This window comes from Scyliorhinus torazame, chromosome 12 (genome assembly GCF_047496885.1).
Source record: "Scyliorhinus torazame isolate Kashiwa2021f chromosome 12, sScyTor2.1, whole genome shotgun sequence".
Lineage (NCBI taxonomy): Eukaryota > Metazoa > Chordata > Chondrichthyes > Carcharhiniformes > Scyliorhinidae > Scyliorhinus > Scyliorhinus torazame.
In genome coordinates this window covers 202,323,274-202,351,246 of record NC_092718.1, presented here as the reverse complement: position 1 = coordinate 202,351,246, position 27,973 = coordinate 202,323,274, and the positions used below count along the sequence as shown (strand labels likewise).

At 44.4% G+C, this 27,973-nt stretch overlaps 1 protein-coding gene and 1 long non-coding RNA gene across 5 annotated transcripts; one reads left to right on the top strand and one right to left on the bottom strand.

Annotated features, from left to right (window-relative positions):
- Nucleotides 1–445: 445 nt before the first annotated feature.
- Nucleotides 446–14,182, bottom strand: LOC140386880 (serine/arginine-rich splicing factor 1). Of its 4 annotated transcripts, XR_011933701.1 has the most exons (6): nt 13,640–14,182; nt 12,152–12,354; nt 11,895–12,067; nt 10,704–11,456; nt 5,442–5,603; nt 446–1,472 (listed from the first exon to the last, which is right to left on the bottom strand). XR_011933701.1 is itself a non-coding variant. In XM_072469699.1 (4 exons), exons 1-4 carry the CDS (start codon nt 13,834–13,836, stop codon nt 11,262–11,264), a joined length of 768 nt encoding a protein of 255 aa, XP_072325800.1. In that variant the 5' UTR covers nt 13,837–14,182; the 3' UTR covers nt 8,571–11,261. The 4 variants fall into 4 exon arrangements, 1 of the variants encoding a protein (XP_072325800.1); XR_011933702.1 differs by lacking the exon at nt 5,442–5,603; XR_011933700.1 differs by lacking the exons at nt 446–1,472; nt 5,442–5,603 and adding an exon at nt 8,571–9,846.
- A 963-nt stretch (nt 14,183–15,145) lies between these two features.
- On the top strand, nt 15,146–27,486 carry LOC140386879 (uncharacterized). Its single transcript, XR_011933699.1, has 2 exons — nt 15,146–15,452; nt 24,211–27,486. It is a non-coding gene; the product is annotated as an uncharacterized lncRNA (long non-coding RNA).
- The last annotated feature ends 487 nt before the right edge of the window (nt 27,487–27,973 follow it).

Below are 27,973 nucleotides of genomic sequence, written 5' to 3'. Positions count from 1 at the left end.
TTGGTCCATGTCGTGAAACAAATTCCAATTGCTATATCTGGCTGCGTCAAAGGAGAAAACCAAAACAGGATGTTACGGTACAATTTAGATGTGCTGTAGATACTCCTGAATTCCATGGCACTCCTATAACTGGTTGTCAGTGCAGACTCCCTCAGCGGTGGGCTAAAGTTGCAATCTAGTATGTGCTCAAGGCTCAAAGAATTTCACTGGTTCAGTAGTACTCGCACCTGATAGTCGACACCTAAATCATTTACACTCACTACACTTCAAAAATACTTTACTGTGTAGTGTCCCGATGTAATGAAAGGTATACTATACAAGTTTAGTCTTATCGATATGGGAGTTAGTTCTCAAGTGTGTAGCTACTTGTATAATAGCATAACCGAATAATGCAACATTAAGACTCCATGTGATAGAAAGCAGACAAAACATTTGACAATGCAACTTATTACAAATCATTAAACTACTTTATTTCACACGAGCTGAACAGTTACTATTACAGTACCAGTTGTATTCATTTCAATCGAACTTTCAATAAGTCAAATATTGAAGTCCTTGCCAACAAAGAAACGTTCACCCTCCGTTACCGAAATGAGCTAAAGAATTACCTTGCAACTAAGAAACCTTTTCTCCAAAACGTTATAAAATCGGTTTGCTTTTATCAAATTATTGAATAACTTTCAAACCCAGTTATCACATCCTTAAAGAAAACATTGTGTAGCACCTTTCACAACCAGTGGACATTCTGGCAATTAAATATAATCATGATTAAAATGGAAACGCAGCATTCATACAGCAAGCTCCCAACAAGAATATTTTTCACGTGGAGAATTAGCTGCGGTTCCTACCCCCCACCCCCCAATGCGACGTGTTTTTTTTTAAAAACATCTTGAGATCAGATCTTTTAATGCGTCATCCAAAAGTCAGCACTTCAGACAATGCAGCACTCACCTCAGGGCTTCACTGGAGCGCCACCCTTGATTTAGTTTGCACTCGAGTCCGTCACTGGAACTTGAATCCAGACTTCTGACTTAGGGAGGCTAGACTGCAAACGGAGGTGGACAATTATCCCACCAACTCTCACAATCTTCCTCTTAAATGCATAGGCGAATGTTAGGTGTATATTAATCTTTAATAAAAATCTTCCACTGTCAGTTTTGATATGCATCCGCTGAATAAATTCATACATACATTATAAATATGTTCGTCATTTGAACTTTCATCACTGAAATCCCTGTTTCAAGTCAGTTGATAACACATGCACCTAGGAAGTGTGCATGGAATTCGACGCAACTTTGTGTGACATAGATTGGTAATTGATTGGGGGGTAGGTGACTAATTGGCACGATATTAGAAGTGGTGTTCCTCAAGAGTCTGTTCTGGGGCCTCAGATTTTTAACCACACATGCACTCATGCTGAGAAGTTGAAGGCATAAGTTGTGTACACTGGAAATACTCAAATCAGACAGCATCTGTGGAAACAGTTAACATTCCAGGTCAATGATCATTTTGACAGTACTGCAGGTTGGAGATTCAATCTTTAAACAAACAGACCGGGCAGGGAAAAAGGAAAGAAAAGGTCTCGGACAAGGCAGAAAATAGCAATATTAGCTGTGGAATGAAACCAGCAAACCAATTAGCAGCAGCATCTATCCAACAAATGGAAAGTTATGACCTGACGCTGTTGAAATCAGTGCTGGAGATACATTTCTTGATCTTCACAAATTGAGTTGCAGGCCGAGGAGAAAAAGTGTCAAGAGCACAAATGGGGTCTGGAATTAAAGTGGCAAGTGACTGGAAGTTCAGTCACACTGGGGGACAAAATGGGAGGTTGAACGTTCAGCAGTGACCACCCAATCCGGAGTTTGGTCTCCCCCTTGTACAGATCACAAGCAGCAAATACAGTACACCAAATTGAAAGCAGAAGTAAATCAGTTTCATCTGGAAAGTGTGATTCTTGCCCTGGTCGTGGGCAGAAAATTTCCTAAAGTGGCCATTAATGAAGCTGCTCGCAGAAAATACTTTTCACTGTACCTCGGTACACGTGACAATAAACAAATCCAATCTTTTCAAAAGAAAAAGGAAAGTTAGAATGTTATAAACTACAGCAGACCTATGAAAACTAATCCTGGATGACCAATGAACAATCTTACCCAAAAGCAAAACAGCACAAGTTTTCTAAACACACTCACTTTCACCCTTGTAAGTCATATTTCATCGAAGTTAGCGCAGGCCATTCGGTCTACACCAGCCCTGGGAAAGAGCACCCTACTCAAGCCGTCTCCACCCTTTCCCTGTAACCCCACCTAACCTTTTTGGACACCAAGAGTACTTTAGCACGGCCAATCCATCTGATCTGCACATCTTTGGACTGTGGGAGGAAACCGGAGCACCTGGAGGAAGCCCACGCAGACACGGGGAGATTGTGCAGACTCCAGTGACCCAAACCGGGAATTGGAACCTGGAGCTGTGAAGCAACTGTGCTACCATGTTGCCCAAATATTGAAAACGTATTTCCGAATTGAACGTATATTCTTATGTAGATAACTTAAGTATACCCCCCGAAGCCCCATCAAGTTCATACTAGACATTTGCTGTGTGCACACAGATGCAATTTTTTTTTTTTTTTAATTTAGAGTGCCCAATCATTATTTTTTCCCAAGGGACAAGTTTTTAGCGTGGCCAATCCACCTAACCTGCACATCTTTGGTTTGTGGGGGTGAAACCCATGTAGACATGGGAAGAATGTGCAAACTCCACACGGATAGTGGCCCAGGCCGGGATTCGAACCCGGGTCCTCAGCGTTGCAGTGCCGGTGCTATCCAGTGTCACATGCCACCCTACAGATGCAATTTCGCAGTTTGCAGTGAGCTGGTATGTTTCTCTACAGCTAACTTTTTGAACATTGATACGCAAGAACAAATTTCAAAAGCTTTCAGTCAACCTTGTGCTTATGCAATATTTAAAATATTCAATGCTAGGGCAGCACAGTGGTTAGTACTGTCGCTTCAATGCAGCAGGGACCCAGCTTTGATTCCCCGCTGGGTCAGTTTGTGCAGAGTTTGCACATTTTCCAGTGTCTGCGTGGGTTTCCTCCGGATTCCTCCCTCAGTCCAAAGACGTGCAGGTTAGGTGGATTGGCTATGCTAAATTGCCCTCATGTCCAAAAAGGTTAGATGGGTTATCGGGTTACAGGGATTGGGTGAAGGGCTTAAATGGGTCGGTGCAGACTCGATGGGCCGAATGACCACATTCTACACTATGTTCTATATTCTAATTTTACACACCCATGACATCTTTCACTTTTGAATCCCCATTTTTCTCAACTGTTTTTGAAAATTTACTTGACTTAATTTCAGAAAGTTGCCATGCGGACTCATTTAAAATCACATTTGTTCATGCACTGTATAGTTGAAATTTGCAGCTATGTAGTGTTTTTGTATGGCGATATCAATCCTTATATTCTTCATATTATATGGAAAAAAACGTACGTCTGGTGAAAGCTTTCGATGCATTTGCTGGAAGTGTTAATAGTTAACGTAAATAGCAGATGCAAAGTGAAGCCGAATACAAAGCAGAGGAGCGTGAAATATATTGATGAAAAAGGACAGGAGAAAGGTTGCGGGAAACATTTTTTGAACCAATCGCAGATTTCTAGAGAATAGAAATTTACCAAACAGAGTCCTAACCTCAATCTCAGCAATCCAACATTGAACCAAATTCCATCCCTCAAACTCATACTGGCAAAATATAGAGCTTCTCTTCCCCCCCCCCCCCCCAGAAGACCCACTACCCCTACCAGGGTTGGCAAATTTCAGGACCTGACCCCATTGCAATTTATGACTTTTAATTACTTCTTGGCACCAAACCTTCAACTGATTTTAAAAAGCCAATTTTTCTCAATATAAATATTTGGCAGAAAATTATACCACCAGAACCAATCAATTGCAAATTGTCGCCATACATCAACGTCCCTATATATATCCCAACTCACTGCACCAGACTGTAATTAGCTAGTAATTGTACATTAAGGTGTGTACAGCAGGCGCAGTGCGTTAATTTCACCTCGGGTTATTGATTTGAAAGTGAAATCTAAATTCCATTAGCTTTCAGCTCTTCTGGATTTGCATCTCCCAGATTGAATCACCCCCCCCCCCCTTCACCCTGATCCCTATCCAACCTACCACCTGCTTCAAAAATTAAATGTTAATTACTGGCCTCCAATCCTTCCATCTGATGAACATGAAACCTTATCCACACTATCCCATGGTTATGCCATTAATAATTAAAATTACCAAAAAGCTTTCAATGGTCCCCAAATGCAAAACAAATAAGTAAACTAGCACTAAGGCCTATTTGATGATCTTTGCTAGATAATTTGAACATCCATTACTGGATAATGCTTAGTCAACTGCATTTAGTTCAAAATCAAACTTAAAAGCCACAAATCATTAATCTCCTTAACTGGTCTAACATTGTTTAGATGGGTAGAGATCAAGCACCTCTGGTATCAGTCTACAGCAGAACTATGGTCAGATTATAATTCTTGGAACACAAGTACCTTGCCTTGTGTATTAGAATAGAATGAATCTAGGCAATGGAAGGAAAGAGCAAGTTTAACCATAAAAATGACCACGGTGATATTAATCCTGAAATATTTCAACTGAGTTCAGAAATTAGGTTATATTGCAGAGGTATTGATACTTGTGACGTGCAATTTTCTTCACAGTAAACACTTACCTTTTATTTTGTAATATGGTTAATTATGGGAAATGTATCGGCAATGGTGAGCTAAAGTCCACTGCATGAAACCTCATTTAGCACCCCCCACCCCAGCCTCAAGACATCCCAATTTCACTTGGCTAAGGTCCATACATGAAAACCAAATTTGATGTTTTCTGGTGCCTAAAGAATCAAACCATCGTCCGCAGAGGTGTAAATTGGGATGAGACTCAGTACCACAACTATCTATCCATGTTTGGGATGCCTTTTTGTTAAAAATTACTGTTGACTGACCAGTTTACAATGCCAGCTAAAGGAATTAATCTTTCCCAGGTAACTTTTGTCAGCTTCAGAATTTCTTCCTACTATTAAACAGCACTGTCCATGTCTGCATGGGTCTCACCCCCACAACCCAAAGATGTGCAAGGTGGACCGGCCACACTAGACTTGCCATTAATAGGAATTTGTTTCATAAACTACTAAATGACAGCAGTTTATAATGGAAATGTCTAGTTTGGCTTTCTGTTTAATGGATTGGATGGGAGCATCATGCTGAACTGGATTCTAACAATATCAAGCTATCTGGTAAAGTTGATTGCAAACTGCTTAAGATGTAACAGATGTACGAGTTATATTCTGCAATTAATCTCAGGGTTCAGATAGTGTTCAAAAATGTTCATGTCCACTGAACCAAGAGATTATATATCAGGCTAACTCACTACTAGGTATCCATGCTAGATGCAAGTGCTCCATTTCCTGGCAATCAACTGCTGATTATCACTCAAACTTGCAGTAATCACGTCAGAATTGTTAATCCTTCAGTGTTGACGTCATCACGCATCAACTACATGGAGCATAATGGCCATCACCATCCATGACACCTGCAAAAAAAGTCCCAAAACAGAATAAAACCACAGTATATTGTATACTAAAGTACCTATACTGGAACAATACAAAATCTAAGTTACAAACTCTTTAAAGATCACTGCCTTGTAATCACTGCCAGTTGTTCTTGACCTCATTCCCCCCTCCCATCAAAACAGTCTCACTTAATTGTGCCTCGTAACAAATCAAACATTCTGCCCCCACCAAAGAATTGTATTGCAGAATGAAATGCATAAAACTAAAGGGTTCAAAACAGGCGACTGCTCACTCATTTTATTTAGGGCACGGTAAGCCAAGAAAAAAATATTTTTAGTCCCCCAGCCAAGTTCGAGACCTGGAAGAACGGTTGACCCACTGCCATTTAAAATCCCTTTATCATTGATGTTTCGGACTATGGGGAAATGCAGCAAAGTAGTAAATAACACATCCCTAGGCTAAAACCCATAGCCTCTCCAATGTTACTTACAGCCAAAATAAAATTGACTTAATAACTAGCTGTGGAAACTTTATATCTACAGACCAATTATGGGCCACCCTGAATGGAAATTGTTTTAAGATTACATGGTGATTCTTTTGTTTGAAAAAAATATGGTGCCTTCCCACAGTTCAGGAATCGGGGAGAATTGAAACAGGATCAAATGCATAAGGTCTGGCATGCAACAGGCAAAAAAAGTGTGAAATGCAGAAACCCTTTAAGAACAAGCTAGTAGTTAATACATATCAAAGTGCAGTAAGAATAAAGGGATATGTAAACTGTGCACACATGGGATTAAGAATATTTTTTGTGTTGAGCATAAACACACAATGGGCAAAAATCCCAAAGTTCCATCGTCACAAGAACAAATGGGGTTCAACAATGCTGCCACCAATACCAGATGCCAACTAGCAACAGGAAACTGGCAGAGGCCGACATTTCTTGAAGGGGTAGAAATGGGTCTGACATTACATCGATCAGAGACTACAGGTCAATTTCCCTCCCAAACCAATTGCCAAGATCCCAGATGTTCACAACGCACTAACACAAAACAGCAGAGTTCCTTAGTACCATGAATGAGAACAGTGGCTGAATAAGAGGACAAGGTTTCATGTAGTTACATTCTAAATGCAATAATGTGGACAATAACCATAGAGTTCAGATGCTATATCATAAAGGGATGAGACAGTGGTCACATTAAGTGGATGGAATATGTTGGGGATCAATTGAGTGATTAGGTCGCTCATTTTGCTGATGAGGGTCACAAATTTGAGGAAACCAAAAAATACCATCTGCATTAAACGATAATGTATATTCCGGCGATAAAATTTCCATTTTTAATTTTCAGATACGGTACAGGTTGTTCTTCGAGATTAAACTATAATTATTCCCCATGTCTAATACAGAACTGAGGGCGGCACTTGCCTCACGATGCTGAGGATCCAGGTTTGATCCTGGGTCAGTGTGCAGTTTGCATTCTCCATGCCTGCGTGGGTAGGAGTGGTCACGCTAAATTGCCCCTTAATTGGGAAAAAAATATTGGTACTCTATTCAGAGAATCATAGAAGTTTACAGCATGGAAACAGGCCCTTCGGCCCAACCAGTCCATGCCGCCCAGTTTTTACCATTAAGCTAGTCCCAGTTGCCCGCACTTGGCCCATAACCCTCTATACCCATGTAACTATCTAAATTCTTTTTAAAAGACACAATTGTACCCGCCTCTACTACTACCTCTGGTAGCACATTCCAGACACTCACTACCCAGAGTGAAGAAATTGCCCCTCTGGGCCCTTCTGAATCTCTCCCCTCTCACCTTAAACCTATGCCCTCTAGTTTTAGACTCCCCTACCTTTGGGAAAAGATGTTGACTATCTACCTTATCTATGCCCCTCATTATTTTATAGACCTCTATAAGATCACCCCTAAGCCTCCTACGCTCCAGGGAAATAAGTCCCAGTCTATCCAGCCTCTCCTTATAACTCAAACCATCAAGTCCCGGTAACATCCTAGTAAATCTTTTCTGCACTCTTTCTAGTTTAATAATATCCTTTCTATAATAGAGTGCCCAGAACTGCACACAGTATTCAAAGTGTGGCCATACCAATGTCTTGTACAACTTCAACCACATTCTGTATCAGTATGATCTGGTGTTGCACCTGGAATAGTCACCCAAAATAAAATAATATACCAACCATTAAAACATGACCACTGAGCCACCTTTGCAGCTTGCATTTGTTTGAATCAGTTCGGCAAGGGTACAAGATATCAGGACTTAGGGCAGATTAATTCTATAAACATGCAAGTGCCCACTTGTAATGAACTAGATATTCATTTTACGGCACTGCCAAACGCAGTTAAAAATTCATGAACACTAAATTTCAAGCTTCCAGGTGGAAACTTCAACTATAGCACAGTAATCGTTCATCAACAAAAAACTGGGAAATGACAAATTAAGCCTTCAGCACTTCAGGTAATTAATGGGGCAGTGTATTTAGGCTGTGCAATAGCATGTGAACATTTGATTCCCAACCATCTGGAAGCCAAATTAAGAGTTCAGCAACTGCCTGGTGGTTAAGCAAGTTGTGTAGTGTAGCATAGTCCAGCTCTATTACTTAACATTAAATTGGCACCCATTTGTAGAAGCAGCTAGGCAACATTTTATGCAGAACACTGTAGAATTGCTTTGTGCATCATCACAGGTGTATGGCACAGGAATACAATTTGTTTGTAAATCATTTATTCTAGTCACTTACCAAAATACTCAGGCTACCAAAATCTGCTATACAAATTAAGTCAGATGGCCGGGATCAATGTGCAAACATTTTGTTTCAAACAGCAATGAAAGACCAATGTGCAGAGAAGTGGTGGAGATAAGTAATCTCTAGTAAGGAAAGAACGTGCCGTTTTGCAATATTTGACATAGGGAATGTGTATCAACCAAGATAGAAAACTCCATTGAAATGAAATGTGAAAAAAAAAAACAGCAACGTGTTTGTTGATCCTTTATTAAAATTCACAACATTCTTTGACTCACTGTGTTTAGCCAGTACACTCATCAGGTACGTGTTATCTAATGTCTCAGGGAGTTGGGAAAAAAATAAAAATGTATGCACTGCTGAACATATAAAGTATATCAAACTATGCTATCCACAAAATGTCTCTACACTACTTCAAGTGCATGCTTTAGGAGCAACTACTGGCAACATCTTCCTTCCCCTTTAAATGAAAGAAACCATTTCCGGTAACAAGAAATGAAAGCCAACCCAATAAATCCCTGCCTTTAGTTTTGGAAATCAGCGTCCATCTAACAGATCAGCTTGTGAAAATGAGAAATTGTGTCATGTTTTAGCATACTTGCTTTTTTAAGGGCATCAATTTAGTTGTGGAATTATCTTGATTTGTTCTGTTGGGACTTTAGATTTCAATTCTGTCGCTAACCAAATTGTCAGGATAACTACTGGTAGATAGATGCCAGCGTGACAAAGACATCATCCTTGTTAATTACCAAAAACAGGAACTTGCATAAGCAACGTGGCAATGCAACAATGGGAATATATAAAATGCGTATTATTCAGCATTTCAATGTGAACAGTTTGAGGATTATTTAATATTCCTGAAAATTACACAAAATGGAAATCAAACAGCTGTTCACAAAATCACAAACTCAAACATACAATTAGAAAAGAATTTATTGTCAAAATGGAGGTTAAACATTTAAGCTATGAGTAAAAGTAATTATTTTGGGCCAAAAATCAATTTTATCTATTCCCTTAATTTTAGTATGCACAGCCAATTCAGACTTAATCTTTAACAAAATACCCCTTATTCATAGTTACAAAAAGTTAAGATATCATCCTCCTTAAATTGTTACCAAATCCTGAATGCCGAATCCATCCAAGGAGATTGCTCCAGCGTACCTCTCCTGGTCCTGGTTTCACTCCGTTTACGAAAAAAAGGCAAAAAAAGCCAATCCCACGGGGATCCTTTGGACTCCAACTGACAAAAATCAACAGGATGATTTTTTGGAATAACCAATTGTGGGTACAGGGGGAAAAAGAAAAAAAAAAAAAGAGAACATAACAAAACAAAAAAATCCACAAATACACGATTTGATTGGGGCAGGAATCCACTCCTACAGCTCCTGGTATTATGATCCCGCTCCATGAATCCATGTTATGATCCTCCCTATCCTATCCTCACAATGAATTGAATCCATAGATCCAGCTCCAAGGATTGGGATCCAATGAGCCCTCTCCAATCCAAACCTTTAATAACCAGCAAAACCAAAAAAGGAGGCAAACGTTAGATACAACAAACAACAAAGATAATATGGGGTGGGACAGTTATAGCTATCATCTGACCAATATTTACAGATGTTTTGACAGATGAACAGCATAAACTGCATCCACACCCCCACAGTCAATGTGAACGTTGTTACATATTTTAACAAGAAACTTTATTCCACAATACCATTTTAAAAAAATGACAACTTACTATTGTAGTTAAGTATTCACTAACCCAACATCATAGTAGTCCACTAATGGGCACACATGATAGAAGCCATACATTCAGCATACTTAACTACATTAAAGTATGTCCATGGATACTGCTTAGTTTATTTAGGATGTACATGAAGGAACAAGATGTTGGACTAGTGGATATCAATTTAAGCCCTGATAGCATTACTACACACACTTCAGTTAGCACAAAATTTACTGGTGCAGTAATTACTTTCATTGACACCTTCATTTCTAGTTACCATGTGAAATCTAGTAATTGAGTTGTACTGTACATTTAATTCACCACTTAACTGCATTACAAACTAGATTGATGAATTTTTGATCCAGGTAACCAAACTGCTGAAAGACAGCCATTTACTTTTTAATTCTTTTTTAAGTTTCAAAAAAAGGTTTTAATCAATAGGACTTCTGTTCAAAATGGTGAAAACCAATGCCAGACTAGTCACACAGAACATGCAAGCTCAGCAGTATTGATGCCGCACAGAACTTCGTAACCCGGCACAGTAACACCATAGCTCATGGATTATACAACCATTTGTACAAGAGAAGCACAACTTCAATACTGCCAAGTTTAATTGTGACAATAGCACTTGGAGTCATACCATTGCCTCCATAAATGATCAGATTCCTCCTCCTCCTCCAATTAGACACGATTTGACATTCCTAATATGACTGAAATGAGCTCCACAATCCTTTAATCCAAAGAATGCTTAATCCATCCTCAGTTGAGATATGTCTATAGGAAAATACATGAAAAGGTAAGATAAGGTACAACACAAGGTTTTCACAAAAATGTTCACAACAGTCCTATCTACATAGCCTCCTACAATTCTCACATTAGGATTTATTCAATTGAAATGAAATCAACTATAAACATTAACAAATTACTGCAACAGTTTACTGTTAATCCAAGTCATGTTGACACCATTTTGAAACCTTCCAAACCTACTCTGTCTATACAATTATCAGACTTTGATAATGACATAGGAGGGAATGTTAACAACGAAGAGAAGAAAACCTCTTTAAATGGATTTCAATTTAAATTGTGCACTAAACTTGAATAAAACAGGTTAACGTGGATTTAAAAATAAAGAATTCGTTCTATTTAGGGAAAAAGAGTGGTGGTGTACTACAAGGAATTCCATCACTGGATTTACGATCTAGCTACGCGAGCGTGATCTGCTATGACGGGGCGAGTAGCGGGGAGATCCTCTGCTTCGTCTGGGAGAGTAACTACGGCTTCTGCTGCGACTTCGGCTACGGCTTCTGGTTCGACTGCGGCTACGTGAACGAGATCTTCCATAGCTTGGACTTCTTGGACCATCAACTTTCACACGGATATATGCTGTTTCTCCCTATTGAATACGTGAAGAGAAATGTTCACTACTTTCAAACGTTAAATCAGGAAAGCCACTGAGTAAGGCTAATACTACGTCAAGTTTCTTTTCTGCTGAAAGATTACCTCTTTAGTTCATTCAATGGCAAACTTTCAACCAAAATAGCCTCTTTCAATATACAGCATATTGAAGTTTTTGGACCATGATAAAGGCAGAAAATGTTCTTTAACCATAAAATTCAGTACAGCATGTTCACCCCTAGTTAAAAATTTAAATGGTCCATCACCCACCCTTCAGATAGTGTCTTAAGGTATTAGCCATAAACAGAAACCAATTTGCTCGAGCCATTCCTTGGGGGTCAATTTCTTGACCAGTCTTACCTGAAGGTCCAAATGAATAGTTAAGTTATGGCTCTTAATCATCATCTGTTAAGGTTTTCAGAATTAGGTCACATACCTCGTGAGATCGAAATTTTGTGTTATCCAGCTTTCGTACTGCATAGCTCATATCTTCTTTGCGAACAAACTCCACGACACCAGTTCCATCACGGAAAACATCAGCGTAACATACATCACCTGCTTCCCGCATGTGATCTTTCAAATCCTGCCAACTACCACTTGGAGGAAGCCCTGGAAAAAATGTATATTAATAAGAACTTCAGGCTGCTAGACCAAAGTCAAAATGAAAAGTAATCACTCCACATGTTGACTCACCTGATACTACCACTCTATATTCTGAGCGCCTAGAGGGGGGCCCGTATCTTCCTCTGGGGGTCTGCCCGCCACCGCCGCCGCCGCCTCCTCCTCCTCCACCACCCCCTCTTCCAGTCCCTCGCCCACTCCTTGGAAATTCAACACGCAGACGGTAACCATCGTAATCGTAACCATCTCGACCATATACAGCATCCTCTGCATCCCTGAAAAGCACAAAAAAGTTTAAAATCCACGATTTGTTAAGGCAACGGGTAGTGGTGATTTAACCATTTTCAACTGGGGCATCAATAATTTAGAAATCGAAAATTTGAAATCTGGCAAAACAGGTGCCGCTATTAAGACGACCTTTGTACGCGGACTGAATCCGACTGGGCACATTGCGAGCTTGCCATGTGTTCTGCTGGCAAGATTACAGCGACCGAAATACAACATACCAACAAATTGAATCCACTGTTCAGACGTAAACGAGTCTCTCTTCCCCCCCCCCCCCAAAAAAAAACCTGCGGCGCCCTCCTCTCCTGCTTACGCGGGTCTGCAGCAAAAACCCGCCAAACAAAGGGCTTGCGTGGCGTCCTTTTGAGTTCTGCAGCAAAATGGCGAACAGATGTAGGTGCCTCCAATTACACGCTTGTGAGATCAAGAAGCTTAAAAAAAACGACTGCATACAGCGAATTAAATTGCAGTGCATCGACGCCGCGGTTATTTTAACACTCCACAAACGTGCTCTGAAAGTCTGCCATTGACTCTTACAAGTTACTTCGATTTCTCGCCTAATTCAGCAGAGTACAGCTCCAAACAGTAGGCAACAGACCCCCCCAAAAAAATTTGTTGCACCAAATGCAACCCCCTCCCCCCAAAAACAATTGCACCATTCAACACCCCAAAATGTTCGCAACAAATAGCCCTAAAAAAAGTTGCACCAAATGCAACCCCCTCCCCCGAAATTGCACCAGTCAACCCCCAAAAGTTCGCAGCAAATAGCCTTAAAAAAAGTTGCACCAAACGCAATCACCCCCAAACATGTTTTGCACCAAATGCAACCCCCCTAAAATTTGCAGCACGTACAACACCCCCAAAAAAACTTTTGAACCAAATGCGACCCCCCAAAAATACATTTGCACTAAATACGACCCCCCAAAAAATCACTTGCACCAAAAGCGACCCCCCCAAAAAAAAATCATTTGCACCCACCCCCAAAAATCAATTGCACCAAATGCAACCCCCCTAAAAAAAAACGTTTGCAGCAAATGTGATCCCCCCCCAAAAAAAAAAAAATTGCGCAAAACGCGACCTCCCCTCCCCAAAGTGAAGTTCTACCAAACGCAATCCCGCAAAATTCAGATGCACCAAATACAATCTTTCAACAGCAAAAAAAATCTGCCGCCGCTGGAATCTGGGCCCCACGTGGTGCACAGGCCGTGGAACCCATGCAGCGGCGCTGGGGGGGGGAGGGAGGGCCATGTCCGCCCGCCCCGACTCTGCCTGTACCTCGGGTCTTCGAACTCGACGAAGGCGAACGGTGGGCCTCCGCGGCGGTTCTTCAGGTCGATGTCCCTGATGCTGCCGTACTTGTAGAAGACGTCCTCGATGTCCTTGGTGCGGATGTCGGGCGGCAGGTTCCCCACGTAGATCCGGCAGTCGTTGTTGCCCGCCGGGCCCCGGATCACGCCGCTGTGGTTCTGCATCCCGTTCCCCTCCAGCCCGACGGTTGGTGAGACTTCGCGGGGTGAGAATTAAAAAAAAGAGACAAGGCTAACGGGAGGCCGGGGCGGGGTGCGGAGAGACTTCGAGCTGGGGGTCGGGGGACGAAACCGCCAACGGTTTTGCGTTAAAATTAAGACGAAACTTTTTAAAAGATTGAAGGGGGGGGGGGGAGAAGTGCGCTCGGACGATGGATTATTCGAGGAGAGTCTGCGAGTCACGCGTTGTGAATCCACCGGCCGACCGCCTCTCGCCGAGAGCAGATCAAAATGGCGGCCGCTTCCCTCGCCTCATTCCAGGGAGGCCAACGGCACAAAGTAGTGCCGGCGGGCGCGGACGACCACGCGGCCAAGGAAAGAGTTCCCCGCTTCCAGCCGCCCATTCAGCCCGCCCCAGCGGGGGTTTCCCGCCTTTCCGACAGCGGCTGGGGTCGGCGCGCGTCGATCTTTCTTTCCATCCTTCTGCCCGCCCTCCGACGTGCCGTTGACCCGTCCGTCCGGGTGCCCTTACGTCAGGGCGGGCGGAATGAGACGGCGGCTTCCGGGCGGCGATGTGGCCGTGACGTGCGGGGCTTCGCGCGCTGCCGGCTCCATGGCGCTTCACTTCAGGGTCTCTTTCCCCTCCCCCCCAACCTCTCCTCCACACTTAGTGGGCAGAGTGAAATTGAGCTTTTTCATTATTTTAAAAATACGTTTAGAGTACCCAATTATCTTTTTTTTCCAATTAAGGGGCAATTTGGCGTGACCAATCCACCCACCCTGCACATCATTTGGGTTTGTGTGGGGGTGGGACCCACGCAGACAGGGGGAGAATGTGCAAACTCCACAGGGGACAGTGACCCAGGGAGTGAAATTGAGCTAACGCTGTGCACAGATGCTTGACATGATCCACCTGGAGCTGCGCTTATGGCTTCCAAAGTGTACAAACCAGGGCTGGGTACTTTCAATAACGTTTAATTTCCAACTAGGCAGAACAAGAGCTGGCAAGGGTGAAAGCAATGCCACTTGGAGTGAGGTGTGTGTCTCCCCACACCCCTCAACCCAAGAAAGTGTAACCGATCAAATTCGGATTACTTTATTTGCCCGAAATTTCAGTTGGCAGTCCGCATCTGTAGTTTCTGCACCAGCACTTTGCTGGGCAGACCAAGACTGAACAGCAAGATAAAAGCAAATGACTGCGAATGCTGGAATCGGAAACTGAAAATGCTGGACAATCTCAGCAGGTCTGACAGTATCTGTGGAGAGAAAAGGGATCTTAACGTTTTCGAGTCTGGATGACTCTTTGCCAAAGCCATCCAGACTCGAAACGTTAGTTCCCTTTTCTCTCCACAGATGCTGCCTGACCTGCTGAGATTGTACAGGGCCGAACAGTTCATTTTTTTTTCATTTCAGTGTTTGCCAAACTTTGCCAGGAGATGGCATTTCCTTTTGGGAGCAAGATTTTAATGTGTGATTAAAAATGGGCGCCTTTATCAAGTTTGGTCATATTTTGTGAAGCTACTTTATTCCAGGTGCTGAACATTAAACTATCAAACTTTCATGATGCTTCCGCACTTGCAGGCCCTACTTCACTGACAAAATTGGATTGTGCTGTAATAATGGTGAGGCTATACTTTTTTAAATAAATCTAGAGTACACAATTTGTTTTCCAATTAAGTGGCAATTTAGCATGTTCAATTCACCTACCAGGCACATCTTTGGGGTGTGAAGGTGAGACGCACGCAGACACGGGGAGAATGTGCAAACCACACGGACAGTGACCCGGGGCCGGGATTGAACCTGGGTCTTCAGCGCCGTGAGGCAACAGTGCTAACCACTGTGCCACCCCAATGATGAGGCTATATTGTAGGGTAATTCTGTTCGCAACATCTGTGCCTGTGAATGCACAGTTAAATGTGGAAATCTGAAGTTGCTGTCAGAGATTTTCTGGCACTCCCCAAGGTCCTCACCGATGGACCCCTCACCAGTGGCACACCATCCAGATGAGAAGAGGGATGGGGTCCTGTCTCTGCTGTAGTCCTCCGCTTTGTCACTGGGTATTTGGCATAGAGGGAGTTGTACAGGGCAGTCCCCTGCAACAGAATCTTATATTGATTCTCAGACTTCCACACTGCCTTCAACTTGTGTGAACTGGCAGAGTGCATGTCTCCTATCTGCATGGAGTGTAAAATGCCGCAGTCCTGCAAACTCTGCTGCCCGTGTCCCAACCCGCACCAAGTCCTGATCCTTTTATCACCTCTCTGTGCTTGTTGACCTTCATTTGCTCCCTGTCAAGCAATGTTGGGATTTTAAAATTCTCCTCCTCGTTTTCAAATCCCTCCAAGGCCTGGCCCCTCCATATCTGTGTAACCGCCAACCCCTGTGCCCTCTATTTCTGGCATCTTGTGCATTCCCAATCATAGTTGCTCTACCATTGGTGGCCGTGCCTTCAGTTGCCTATGCCTCAAGCTCTGGGATTCCTTCCCCTACACCCCGCTCCGCCTCTCGACCTCACTTTCCTCTTCAGACACTTGAACCTATCTCTTTGAGCCTGTGTTTGATCATCTTACCTAAAAACCCCTGACATAATAATAATCTTTATTATTGTTACAAGTAGGCTTACAGTGAAATTACTGTAAAAAGCCCCTAGTCGCCACACTCCAGTGCCTGTTTGGGTACACTGAGGGAGAATTCAGAATGACCAATTCACCTCACAAGCACGTCTTTCGGGACTTGTGGGAGGAAGCCGGAGCACCCGGAGGAAACCCACACAGACACGGGGAGAACGGGAAGATTCCGCACAAACAGTGACCCAAGCCGGAATCGAACCTGGGACCCTGGCGCTGTGAAGCAACAGTGCTAACCACTGTGCTACCTGGCCGCCATGGCTTGATGTAATACTTTGTTTTATAAGTAAAGTCACCATAGACCCAGATGACCATAGGCTGCTTTCCCCTTTAAGGGGGAGAGCTGACTGGTGAGATTTAACCTGAGGATCACCGTATCTCAGGCGAGGGGCAAGGCTGAGCCTTCGTAGGGCAGCAAGGTGGCACAGTGGTTAGCACTGCTGCCTCACGGCACCGATGTCCCAGGATCGATCCCGGCTCTGGGTCACAGTCCGTGTGGAGTTTGCACATTCTCACTCTTGTTTGCGTGGGTTTCGACCCCACAACCCCAAAGATGTGCAGGCTAGGTGGATTGGCCACGCTAAATTGCCCCTTAATTGGAAAAAAATGAATTGAGTACTCTCAATTTATTTTTTAAAAATTCATGAATAGCCTCAGCCAGTGCGGGAATTGAACCCATGCCGTTGGCTTCACTCTGCATCACAAACTAGCTGTCCAGCCAATTGAACTAAGCCGGCCGTCTTTGTTTTATAATGCTACTGTGAAGCACTCGTGCCGTTTCATTACATTAAAGGTGCTATATAAATTTAAGTTGTTGTTATGGTGATGGGATCTTGGGGTAATTTACCCACTGATTCAGGACTAAAAACAAACAAAAAAAATACAGCTTGTACATTTAAGAATAAGTGAGTTTTAACGGTGTAAAATGGTCATTCCCACCGAACAACCTCTCTGGCTCTGAATAATTAACATGTAGACTCAGCAGATTTTTTAAAATATATGGTTTCCACTGAGTGGTTCTGTGCAGATACTTTCCACCTGATTGGTTAAGGAGTCTTGCAGTTGTTTCCCCTGTAGACAATGCCACGGATCCCCTGTAGACAGCTCCGCATTGAAACACACGCTGCATTGGTAGAAATCTCCACCAACAAGCCTGCAAAACATAAGAACTAGGAGCAGGAGTAGGCCATCTGGTCCCTCGAGCCTGCTCCGCCATTCAATGAGATCATGGCTGATCTTTTGTGGACTCAGCTCCACTTTCCGGCCCGAACACAATAACCCTTAATCCCTTTATTCTTCAAAAAACCATCTATCTTTATCTTAAAAATATTTAATGAAGGAGCCTCTACTGCTTCACTGGGCAAGGAATTCCATAGATTCACAACCCTTTGGGTGAAGAAGTTCCTCCTAAACTTCATCCTAAATCTACTTCCCCTTATTTTGAGGCTATGCCCCCTAGTTCTGCTTTCACCCGCCAGTGGAAACAACCTGCCCGCATCTATCCTATCTATTCCCTTCATAATTTTATATGTTTCCATAAGATCTCCCCTCATCCTTCTAAATTCCGAGTACAGTCCCAGTCTACTCAACCTCTCCTTGTAATCCAACCCCTTCAGCTCTGGGATTAACCTAGTGAATCTCCTCTGCACACCCTCCAGTGCCAGTACGTCCTTTCTCAAGTAAGGAGACCAAAACTGAACACAATACTCCAGGTGTGGCCTCACTAACACCTTATACAATTGCAGCATAACCTCCCTAGTCTTAAACTCCATCCCGAAAAACTCCTCCATCAAAAAACGTTTGTGAACAGCTGTATGCGAAGTCACCGTGAATGCCAGTCCCTTACCTCTGGGAACAAAAACTAGGCCATTAGTATAGTTGCACTTGAAGAACTTTTCAACTCTAAAATTTGTTTATAAATTTAAAGTCCCCAATTCTTTTTTTTTCCCAATTAAGGAGCAATTTTAGCGTGGCCAATTCACCTAACCGGTGACTGTGCGGATGACTTGCTCCTCTACATATCGAATCCCCGGACCAGCATGGAAGGGATAATGAGTTTGGAACTTTCTCAGGCTACAAGCTCAGTCTGAGTAAGAGCGAGATCTTCCCTGTAAACCCACAGGGGGGTGGGACAGAGCTGGAGGGACTGTTGTTAAAACTTGTCCAGACCAAATTCCTCTACCTGCGGCACCCAAATAGCCCACGACTGGACATGGATCCATAAATGGAACCTGCCGAGTCTGGTGGAGGAAGTTAAAAAGGACCTGCAGAGGTGCGGCTCACTCCCACTCTCCCTCTCAGGAAGGATGCAGATGATCAAAATGAACGTGCTGCCCAGGTTCCTCGTCCTGTTCATATCCCTCCTGATCTACACCCCCAGGGCCATTTTCAACATAGTCGACAAGCTGATCATGGTGTTTGTGTATGGGGGAGGGGGAAGTGCCCGAGGATCCAAAATAATATCCTGAAAAGGAGGAGAAATGTGGGAGGCCTGGCCCTTCCGAACCTACAGTTCTACCACTGGGTGGCCACTGCAGGAAGAATACGGGGATGGGTAAAGGAATCGGGAGCAGAGTGGAGGAGGATGCAGGAGAGTTCCTGCACAGAGCCATCCCTCCAAGCTCTGGTCACAAACGTGGCGGGCAGACACTCGAGGGGTGCAGTGGCAGTACCCACGCTTCGAACGTGGTCCCACAGAGGCAACACTTCGGCTTAACCAAAATGTCCACCCTGGCTCCATCTGCAACAACCATAGATTCACTTCCGCAATGAACACCATCATCAAAAGGTGGAGACAGGATGAGGGGACTCTGACAGTTAGGGACATGTACACGGACAATAGAATAGCGACCCTGGGGGAAACCTACAGAGAAATTCCAGCTACGAAAAGGGAACTACCTGAGATACATGCAAGTCAAAAACATCCAAGAAACAACGCTGTACCTCCAGATACCAGGATACTCACTGATAGAAAGACTGCTGAATGCGGGCAATCTAGGGGAGGGGAACTATGGGGACATGTGTGGGCGACTGCCGGAGATAAGCTCCCCCTGGATGAAACAAGGAAAAAATGGGAGGAGGATCTAGGCATAGAGATAGGGGGAGGAACTCTGGATTGAAGAACTGCACAGTGTGAACTTCACCTCCACGTGCGCAGAGCTAAGCTTAACGCTTAGTTAAAGGTGGTGCACACGGCACACCCAACCAGAACTTGAATGAGCAGATTCTTCCCGGAGGTGGAGGACAAATGCGAACTATGCAAGAGGAGGTTTGGCCAACCTCACCCACATGTTCTGGGCTTGCCCCGGGCTTGTTGGGTATTGGACGTCCTTCCTCGAGGCCATATCCAGGGTTGTGGGAGTGAGGGTGGAGACGTTTGGGGTATCCAATCAGCCAGAGCTCTCCACTGGGGGGAGTGGGTTGTGAGTGGCTGATGCCCTAGCCTTTGCCTCCTTGATCGCCGGCCAGAGAATCTCGCTTGATTGGCGATCAGCAGCACCAGCCAAGGCTGCAGACTGGCTGTCCGACCTGGTGGAATTTCTCAGGCTGGAGAAAATAAAACTTGCCACCTGTGGACAGGAAGAAGGATTCCATAGGATGTGGAAGCTGTTCACCAACTTGTTTCGGCGGTGAAGGCAGACAAAAAGGAACGTGAGGTACGAGCAGGAGGGACAAAGCCACAAGGGATCGGTCCGATGGCAAGCTAAGGCCCAAACCAAATTACATCTAAATACCTGTAAATATGTGTCTCGACCATTGAGGGGAATGTAAAATAAGTGTGCCAGTTAAAGAGACAGTCACAGCCGCAGTTGTTGTTATCCAGATCCTCGCTTGTAAATACACATGCAGGTTTTTGCGTGTTTTTTCTGATAATATAATTTGTTGGATATAAAGTATGAAAACTCAGTTAAAAACATTTTCAAGCATTGAAGACCCGGGTTCGATCTCGGCCCTGGGTCACTGTCCGTGTGGCGTTTGCACATTCTCCCTGTGTCTGTGTGGTTCTCACCCCCACAACCCAAAGATGTGCAGGTTAGATAGATTGGCCACACTAAATTGCCCCTTAATTGGAAAAAAAATGATTGGGTCCTCTAAATTTATTTAAAAGAAAAAAAAACATTTCCAAAATCTGTATTTGGAGGAGAGGAGAGGTTTGCAAGTCTGGAAGAGCTGCGGGGGAGGGTTGAGCTCCTGAAGGGAAGCAAATTTAGGTATATAGACGTGAGGGACTTTGCACGGAAGGTGTGGAAAGGGTTTCCCAGGCTGCCGAAGTATGGCCTATTGGAATGGCTGCTGCTTCGGGACGTGTAAGGGGAGTTTAGGATCGGGGATATATACGGGTGGCTGGGGGAGCGCAAGTGGTGAGAATTAAGGAGAAATGGGAGGAGGAACTCGGGTTGGGGGGGGGAGATAGTGTGTGGAGTGAGGCACTGCACAGGGTGGATTTGACCTCGTGTGCAAGGTTGAGTTTCATACAGTTTAAGGTAGTAAACAGGGTGCTCATGCCTTAGGCGAGGATGAGTGGGTTCTTCAAGGGAGTGGCAGACGAGTGTGAGAAGCATCGACGAACACCAGCAAACCACATACTTATGTTCTGGGCGTGTGAAATGTTAGATAGATACTGGCCGGGTGTGTTTGGGACGCTATCAAAGATTGTGGGGGTAGAGGGTGGGTCGGACCCTACGGTGGTGATTTTTTGGGTATCGGAAATGCCGGAGCTGATGGAGAGGAGGAAGGCCGATGTCGCGGCCTTCACCTCCCTGGTTGCCTGGTGAAGGATTTTGCTGGAATGGCGGTCGACAACGCTACCGGGGGTGCCGCCGGGCTGGGGGACCTGTACGAATTCTTCCAGCTGGAGAAGATTGAGTTTGAATTGAAGGAATCAGCGGAGGACTTTGAGACAGGATGGGGACTGTTCAAGACCATGTTTGAGGAATTGTTCGCCGCGGGGCGGGCGGCGAGAGGAGGGAGGGGAATAGGGATTGAAAAGGGGGAAAAACGTGTACAAATTGCAAAATCGTGAGTTGGGGAGAATGTTCCCCGGATTATTTATGTTTTTGTATTTTTGAATATGGAATAAAATACATTTTAAAAAATTCCCCCCCAAAAAAGAAAAGGAAAATCATATATAATCCAGCATTCACTGCAAGTATTGGGATTAGCCCAATATTTTAAAGAGAGTTCACAGCTGTCATGTATTGGTTGTGAGCTGCGACTGTTATGTGTCCCTAGCACCATCTGTCAGCCATTCATTTTTTGTTGAGTGATAAAGAGTGAACAGAGAAAACAGGGAAACAAAACACATCACCCCTGGCCTTACTAAACTAACTATAGTGTTTCCTTTATCATGGGGTGGGGGTGTTTTTGACATTTAAGGGGTCTTGCACACTGAACAAAACTTTTTCATGAAGTAAAATCCCAGCAATTAAGAAGTAAATGCGTCCAGTCACTAACTTTCCTAATACTCGCTTTAAACACAAATCTTTTATGGGGTGTAGGTGTCACTAGCAAGGCCAGCATTTGTTGCCCATCACTAACTGTCCTTACAGCTGAGTGTCTTGCCAGGGGGCAGTTAAAAGTGAACCGTGTTGCTCTGGGTCAGGAGTCACATGTCGGCAGATTTCCTTCTCAAAAGGACATTAATGAAATGTTTAGATACATGCAGGTTTGAGATTTTGCCAGAAAGGAGATACAGAGCTTCCCGGTGGAGCCGGCCTCCACATTGCTGGAGGAGGTGCTGACGACAGGGGGACTGGAGAAGGGGGTAGTGTCGGCGGTTTACTGAGCTATTTTGGAATAGGAGAAGGCACCATTGGAAGGGATCAAAGCAAAGTGGGAGGAAGAGTTGGGAGAGTATATGCAGGAGGGGTTATGGTGTGAGGTGCTCCGGAGAGTGAACGCCTCCACCTCGTGCGCGAGGTTGAGGCTGATACAGCTGATGTTGGTATTCAGAGCACACCTCACCAGGGCGAGGCTGAGCTGGCTCTTTGAGGGGGTAGAAGATGTGTGTGAATGTTGCGGGGGGGGGGGCACTAATCACGTTCATATGTTTTGGTCCTGTCCAAAGCTGGAGGATTACTGGAGGGAGGTATTTAGGGTAATTTCTAAAGTGTGCTCGTGAAACTGGACCTGGGCCCTCAGGAAGTCATATTCGGGGTGTCGGACCAGCTGGGGTTGGAAACAGGTGCAGAGGCAGATGTAGCCTTCACCTCATTGATCGCCCGAAGGCGGATTCTGATAGGTTGGAGAGCAACCTCTCCACCCTGTGCCCTGGCGTGGCGGGGGGGACTTGTTGGAATTCTTGATTCTTGAGAAGGTTAAGTTTGAACTGAGGGGAAGGATGGAGGGGGTTCTACAATTCATGGGCATTATTCATTATGCACTTTCAAGAACTGTATAACATCGAACATTAGAGGGGTGGGTGGGAGGGTTGGGAGGAGGGGTACTGTATGTGTTAATGGTGACTATGGGTGATTCCTGATTCCTTTTTGTTATTTGTTTATGTGAACATGCGGGCTGGGGTTTGGTGGGAGGATGGGATCGTTGTTATTGATATGGGGATTGACATATTCATTACTGATTATTGTTTATTGTTGATGGCTGTAAATTTGGGAGAAAATTTGAAAAAGGAGGAGAATAAAAATATTTTTTTTATAAAGGACATTAGTGAACCAGATGGGTTTTTGCAACAATCGTTTCGTAGTCACCAAACCAAGACTGCTTTCAATTCCAGACCAATTGAATTGAACTTACATTCTGCCAGTTCTGTGGTGGGATTTATAATGATAATCTTTAATAGTGTCACACGGAGGCTTACATTGACACTGCAATGAAGTTACTGTGAAAAGCCCCTCGTCGCCACACTTCAGCGCCTGCTTGGGTACACAGAGGGAGAATTCAGAATGTCCAATTCACCTAACAAGCACGCCTTTCGGGACTTGAACCCATGTCCTCAGATCTCCTCGGCCTCTGGATTATGGGCGGCACAGTGGCACATTGGTTAGCACCACTGCATCACAGCGCCAGGGACCCGGGTTCAATTCCGGCCTTGGGTGACTGTTTTGTATAGAGTTTTCACGTTCTCCCCGTGTCTGCGTGGGTATCCTCTGGGTGGTCCGGTTTCCTCCCACAGTCCAACGATGTGCAGGTTACGTGGATTGGCCGTGCTAAATTGTGTCCATGGATGTACAGATTAGTTTACGGGGATGGGACAGGGAGGATGGGGGAGTGGACCTGGGTAGCGTGCTCTTACTGAGGGTCTGGGCAGACTTGATGGGCCAAATGGCCTCCTTCTGCACTGTAGGGGTTCTATAATGATACTAGCCCACTGACATTACCGCCACATCACCATTTTATTTATTATCAATCTGTTAGTTCTTTCAGCCAATCTTTCTCCCAAGTTCCACACTGACCTTCACCAGTGTCTAGCTCGATACATCAACATCCATACTCCAACTGAGAGAAAAATTCTCATCAGCACCTTGCACGCCCAGTTTCACACAATCCAAAAATACACGATTACTCCACTTCCTTAAAAACACAACCATAAACCTAGCCGAACAGAACTTGCTGGACCTACTGAATAATTTTTTTAAAAACTGAGCACATTTATTAAGAATCAGGAATTGGTTACGTACTGCGAAAGCAGCAGTTGTATTTATTCGGTGACGACGCTGATGTATTTGATGCACTTGTCAAATGTGACTCCTGTGCTATTTTGTTACTGTTCATCTTGTTTTCTCCTCCCTTTCAGTGAGTGGTACCAGCAGCCACTCAGTCTCAGCGGGCAAGAGAGCAGGCACTTCGAGTGAGTGGGTGTCGGAGATCTTTACAAACTGGCCAGTTTCGTCCAGAGCTGCTGCTGGCGTCCTTTGCTTCTTTTCATGATCATCTCACGATCTACTTATACGTTCTACCTGCGTGGAAGAGGAGCAGACAGCACACAAGTAGTCTGCAGGTTTCAAACTGAGTTGCTAAGGAAACAAGCCAGTAAATTGAAGCCTGTCCCATCGGTAGCCACTAAGCTGGAAGGGCATCTTTAGAGTGTATTAGAGGCGATATGTGGAGAAAGTGCTTTGCAAACTATATTGCTAATGGGGCAGCATGTTGTGTGGGTTGATTGTGGGTGTGAACATAGTACAAGTGCTCCCTTATGTTCAATTGCCTTCCCTGTTTTAGTAAGTCCTAGAGAAATCATTTTCTCATGGCCTTCCAATGCAAAGGACACAAGGAAAAATTTAATGTTCCCCCCTTGCCCTCTGGAGGTGGGAAGTGCGTATCCGATTGGGATGGAATGTGCCGGGTGAAAGTTCCACCTCCCTCTGATTTTGTCCAAGATGGGCAGGCTCGGCAATAACCTTCCTGCCCGGAACCCAATTGTGCTATACTTAAAGATCTCATCCAACTACTATTTAAATTTTTGTTAAAACATTTCCAATTAAGGGGCGATTTTAGCGTGGCCAATCTGGGTTGTGGGGATGAGACCCACGCAGACACTGGGAGAATGTGCAAACTCCACACGGACAGTAACCTGGGGCCGGGATGGAACCCGGATCTTCGGCGCTGGGAGGCAGCAGTGCTAACCAACTGCTATTTAACCAACATCAGGCGGGGGCCATGCTGGAGGGGGGGTCTACCACCAGCAAAACCCTGACGGAGGGGCCTGCATGGGGGCTTGTAGGGAGAGTCCTTCCTTGTCGGGCCTGACGGAGCCACAGTCGGTGGGAATGGAGAAACCTAGAGTAAGAAACCTCTCTGCCTTTCAAATTGACATGCGTCCCTTCCTCCACACGGTCCCCTCACTGCGTCCTCTCTGCCTGGACTGGTGAACATGCCGCACTCACCTTTTTCTTGGGGCTACAACGTCGTTCGATGATATAGACCACGCAGCAGTGTCGGCCTCTGGTTGGTTAGGAGTTCTGGGTGGCAGGATACCTGCCGCTGAGCATGATTTCAGGGATGGGATTCCCCTCACATGATCCGGAAAGCCCAGTACCAGTTTGCTGCCCAGTAAGCATTAAATCCCATCGGGCTTCCAGGGAATGGGGTGGTGGGGTTACCACCGGTTTTCCAGCTGGTGACCGCTGGAACCATTAAATTGCACCCACAGTGTTCTTGATTGACTGTCTTCTACAACAAAGATTGCCACTTTTCCCAGGCTGACCTGATCCAAATAAACCTCTAGGTGCTGCTTAATGAACGGGACCATCCTGAGAGTTCCTTCAGCTGCGTTGTGCAGTAATACCTTTTTAAAAAATAAATTTAGAGTACCCAATTAATTTTGATTAATTAAGGGGTAATTTAGCGTGGCCAATCCACCTATCCTGCACATCTTTTGGGTTGTGGGGGTGAAACCCACGCAAACACGGGGAGAATGGGCAAACTCCACACGGACAGTGACCCAGAACCAGGATCGAACCTGGGACCTCGGCGCCATGAGGCAACAATGCTAACCACTGCGCCACAGTGCTGCCCTGTGCAGTAATACTGTGCCACTAATTTAAACAGAAGTCCCTTCAAGAGCAGCAGACCTTTAACAGCTCCTGTAGCTCCACCACACCAACCCCTAGCCCACCCAGCTGACAATGTACTCTCGGTGTGTGTGAACAACACACAGGAAGAATGTGCAGATTATTTAAATAAGTGATCCCGGAGATGCCACCCTCCTTGTGATTTGGTGCAGGCCATTGTTTGGTTGCTGGGTACCAGTTCTTGTCCAAGTGGAAATTCTTCAGTTCTATGCCAAAGACAGTGGCAGGCTATTCAATAATTGGGAACACTACAACCAAGTCCAATTCTCTCTTTACCCGATGTCAAATACACATACTTTCCAGCTGGGGTGATACTGGTAATCGGAACCAGGAACATTGCTTGACATTTTTTCTCCGCTCCCTTTACTCAAGAATCTTGATGCCAATTGTCACACCCCTACCATCGCCACAGCTAACTGCACAAACTGGGAATTGAAGCTGGAATGTCCTGCTCCATGTGACTCAGTCCCATCCCATTATGGAACCTAAATAATCAACCTGTATAATCTCATTGAAACATTTTACATTCACATGCATTTCCTATCTGCACACTTTTGCTTCCTATTGGTATATTTTTGACAGACATTCTATGTCAACTTTTTGTCATATCCACAGATATCCCAAATCTACACTTATATTGAGCTTTTTCCTGTACAACTGAGAATGTACAATCAGGGCTTTCTCTTTATCTTTCATTGGGCACAGTGCATTTACTTGACTGGTGCCCATGCCATTTGCCACACCTTCCACTACTAGCAGTTTGTACAACTCACAGAGTGCACTGCAGCAAACCACTGAGGGCACATTAACAGCATCTTCCTCCCCTGAAAGCTCTATTACTGAGAAGCGCAAAATAAATTATTTTTGGCCCCCTTATCTAAGGAAAGATGTACTGCCATTGGAGGAATTTCTTCTCTCAGAGGGTAGTACCACAGAGAGCTGTAGAGGCAAGGGCGTTAAGTATGTTCAAGGCTGGAGTGGCACGGTGGTGCAGTGGTTAGCACTGCTGCCTCATGGCACTGAGGACCTGGGTTCAATCCTGCCCCGGGTCACTGTCCGTGTGGAGTTTGCACATTCTCCCCATGTCTGCGTGGGTCTCACCCCCACAACCCAAAGATGTGCAGGGTAGGTGGATTGGCCATGCTAAATTGCCCCTTAATTGGAAAAGAAATTGGGTACTCTAAATTAAAAAAAAAGAAAAATAAAGTATGTTCAAGGCAGAGATAGGCAGATTTTTAGTCAGTAAGGGAATCAAGGGTTATGGGGATAAGGCGGGAAAGAGTAGTTGAGGACTGTTATGGATGCCTGGTTAGCTCTCAACAGTGGCAAGAGACTGGACCAAAACCATAACTTTTTTAAGTTTTAAGAGGTGCGGAAAGATTGGTTCGTTCCAGGAGTGATATTATAAGAAATAGGGCTTGGATATTTTATACACAAACTTTATTAAAACAAAAGAAAAGAAAACAATATTAAAACTTTTCAACTTCAACCCTAAAAAATAGCTGATTACATGTAGTTTCTTAACCTGAACACACTAGTTGCCATTAAACAATACTGGTTTAGCTCAGTGGGCTAGATGGCTGGTTTGTTATGCAGAACAAGGCAAGCAGTGCGGGTTCAATTCCCGTACCAGCTTACCTGAACAGGCGCCGGAATGTGGCGACTAGGGGCTTTTCACAGTAACTTCATACTTGTGACAATAAAAGATTATTATTATTATATTTTACAGAACATGCAGCTTTCATGCCACTTACACTGGAAGACAAAGGCAATGCTTTCATTTACGATGCAATTTTTCTTCTGCTAGGGACATTCGTTCAGAACCCTATTCCAAAACCTTCACCAGTATCATGACCTCTCTCGGTCGATTTCCAAAGCCTTCTTCCCAGCAACGTTCATGACCTATCTCCATCGATTTCCAAAGCCTTCTGCTCTGTAACTTTCATGAACTTTCTCATTCAATTTCCAAACCTTCTCCTCTTTCTC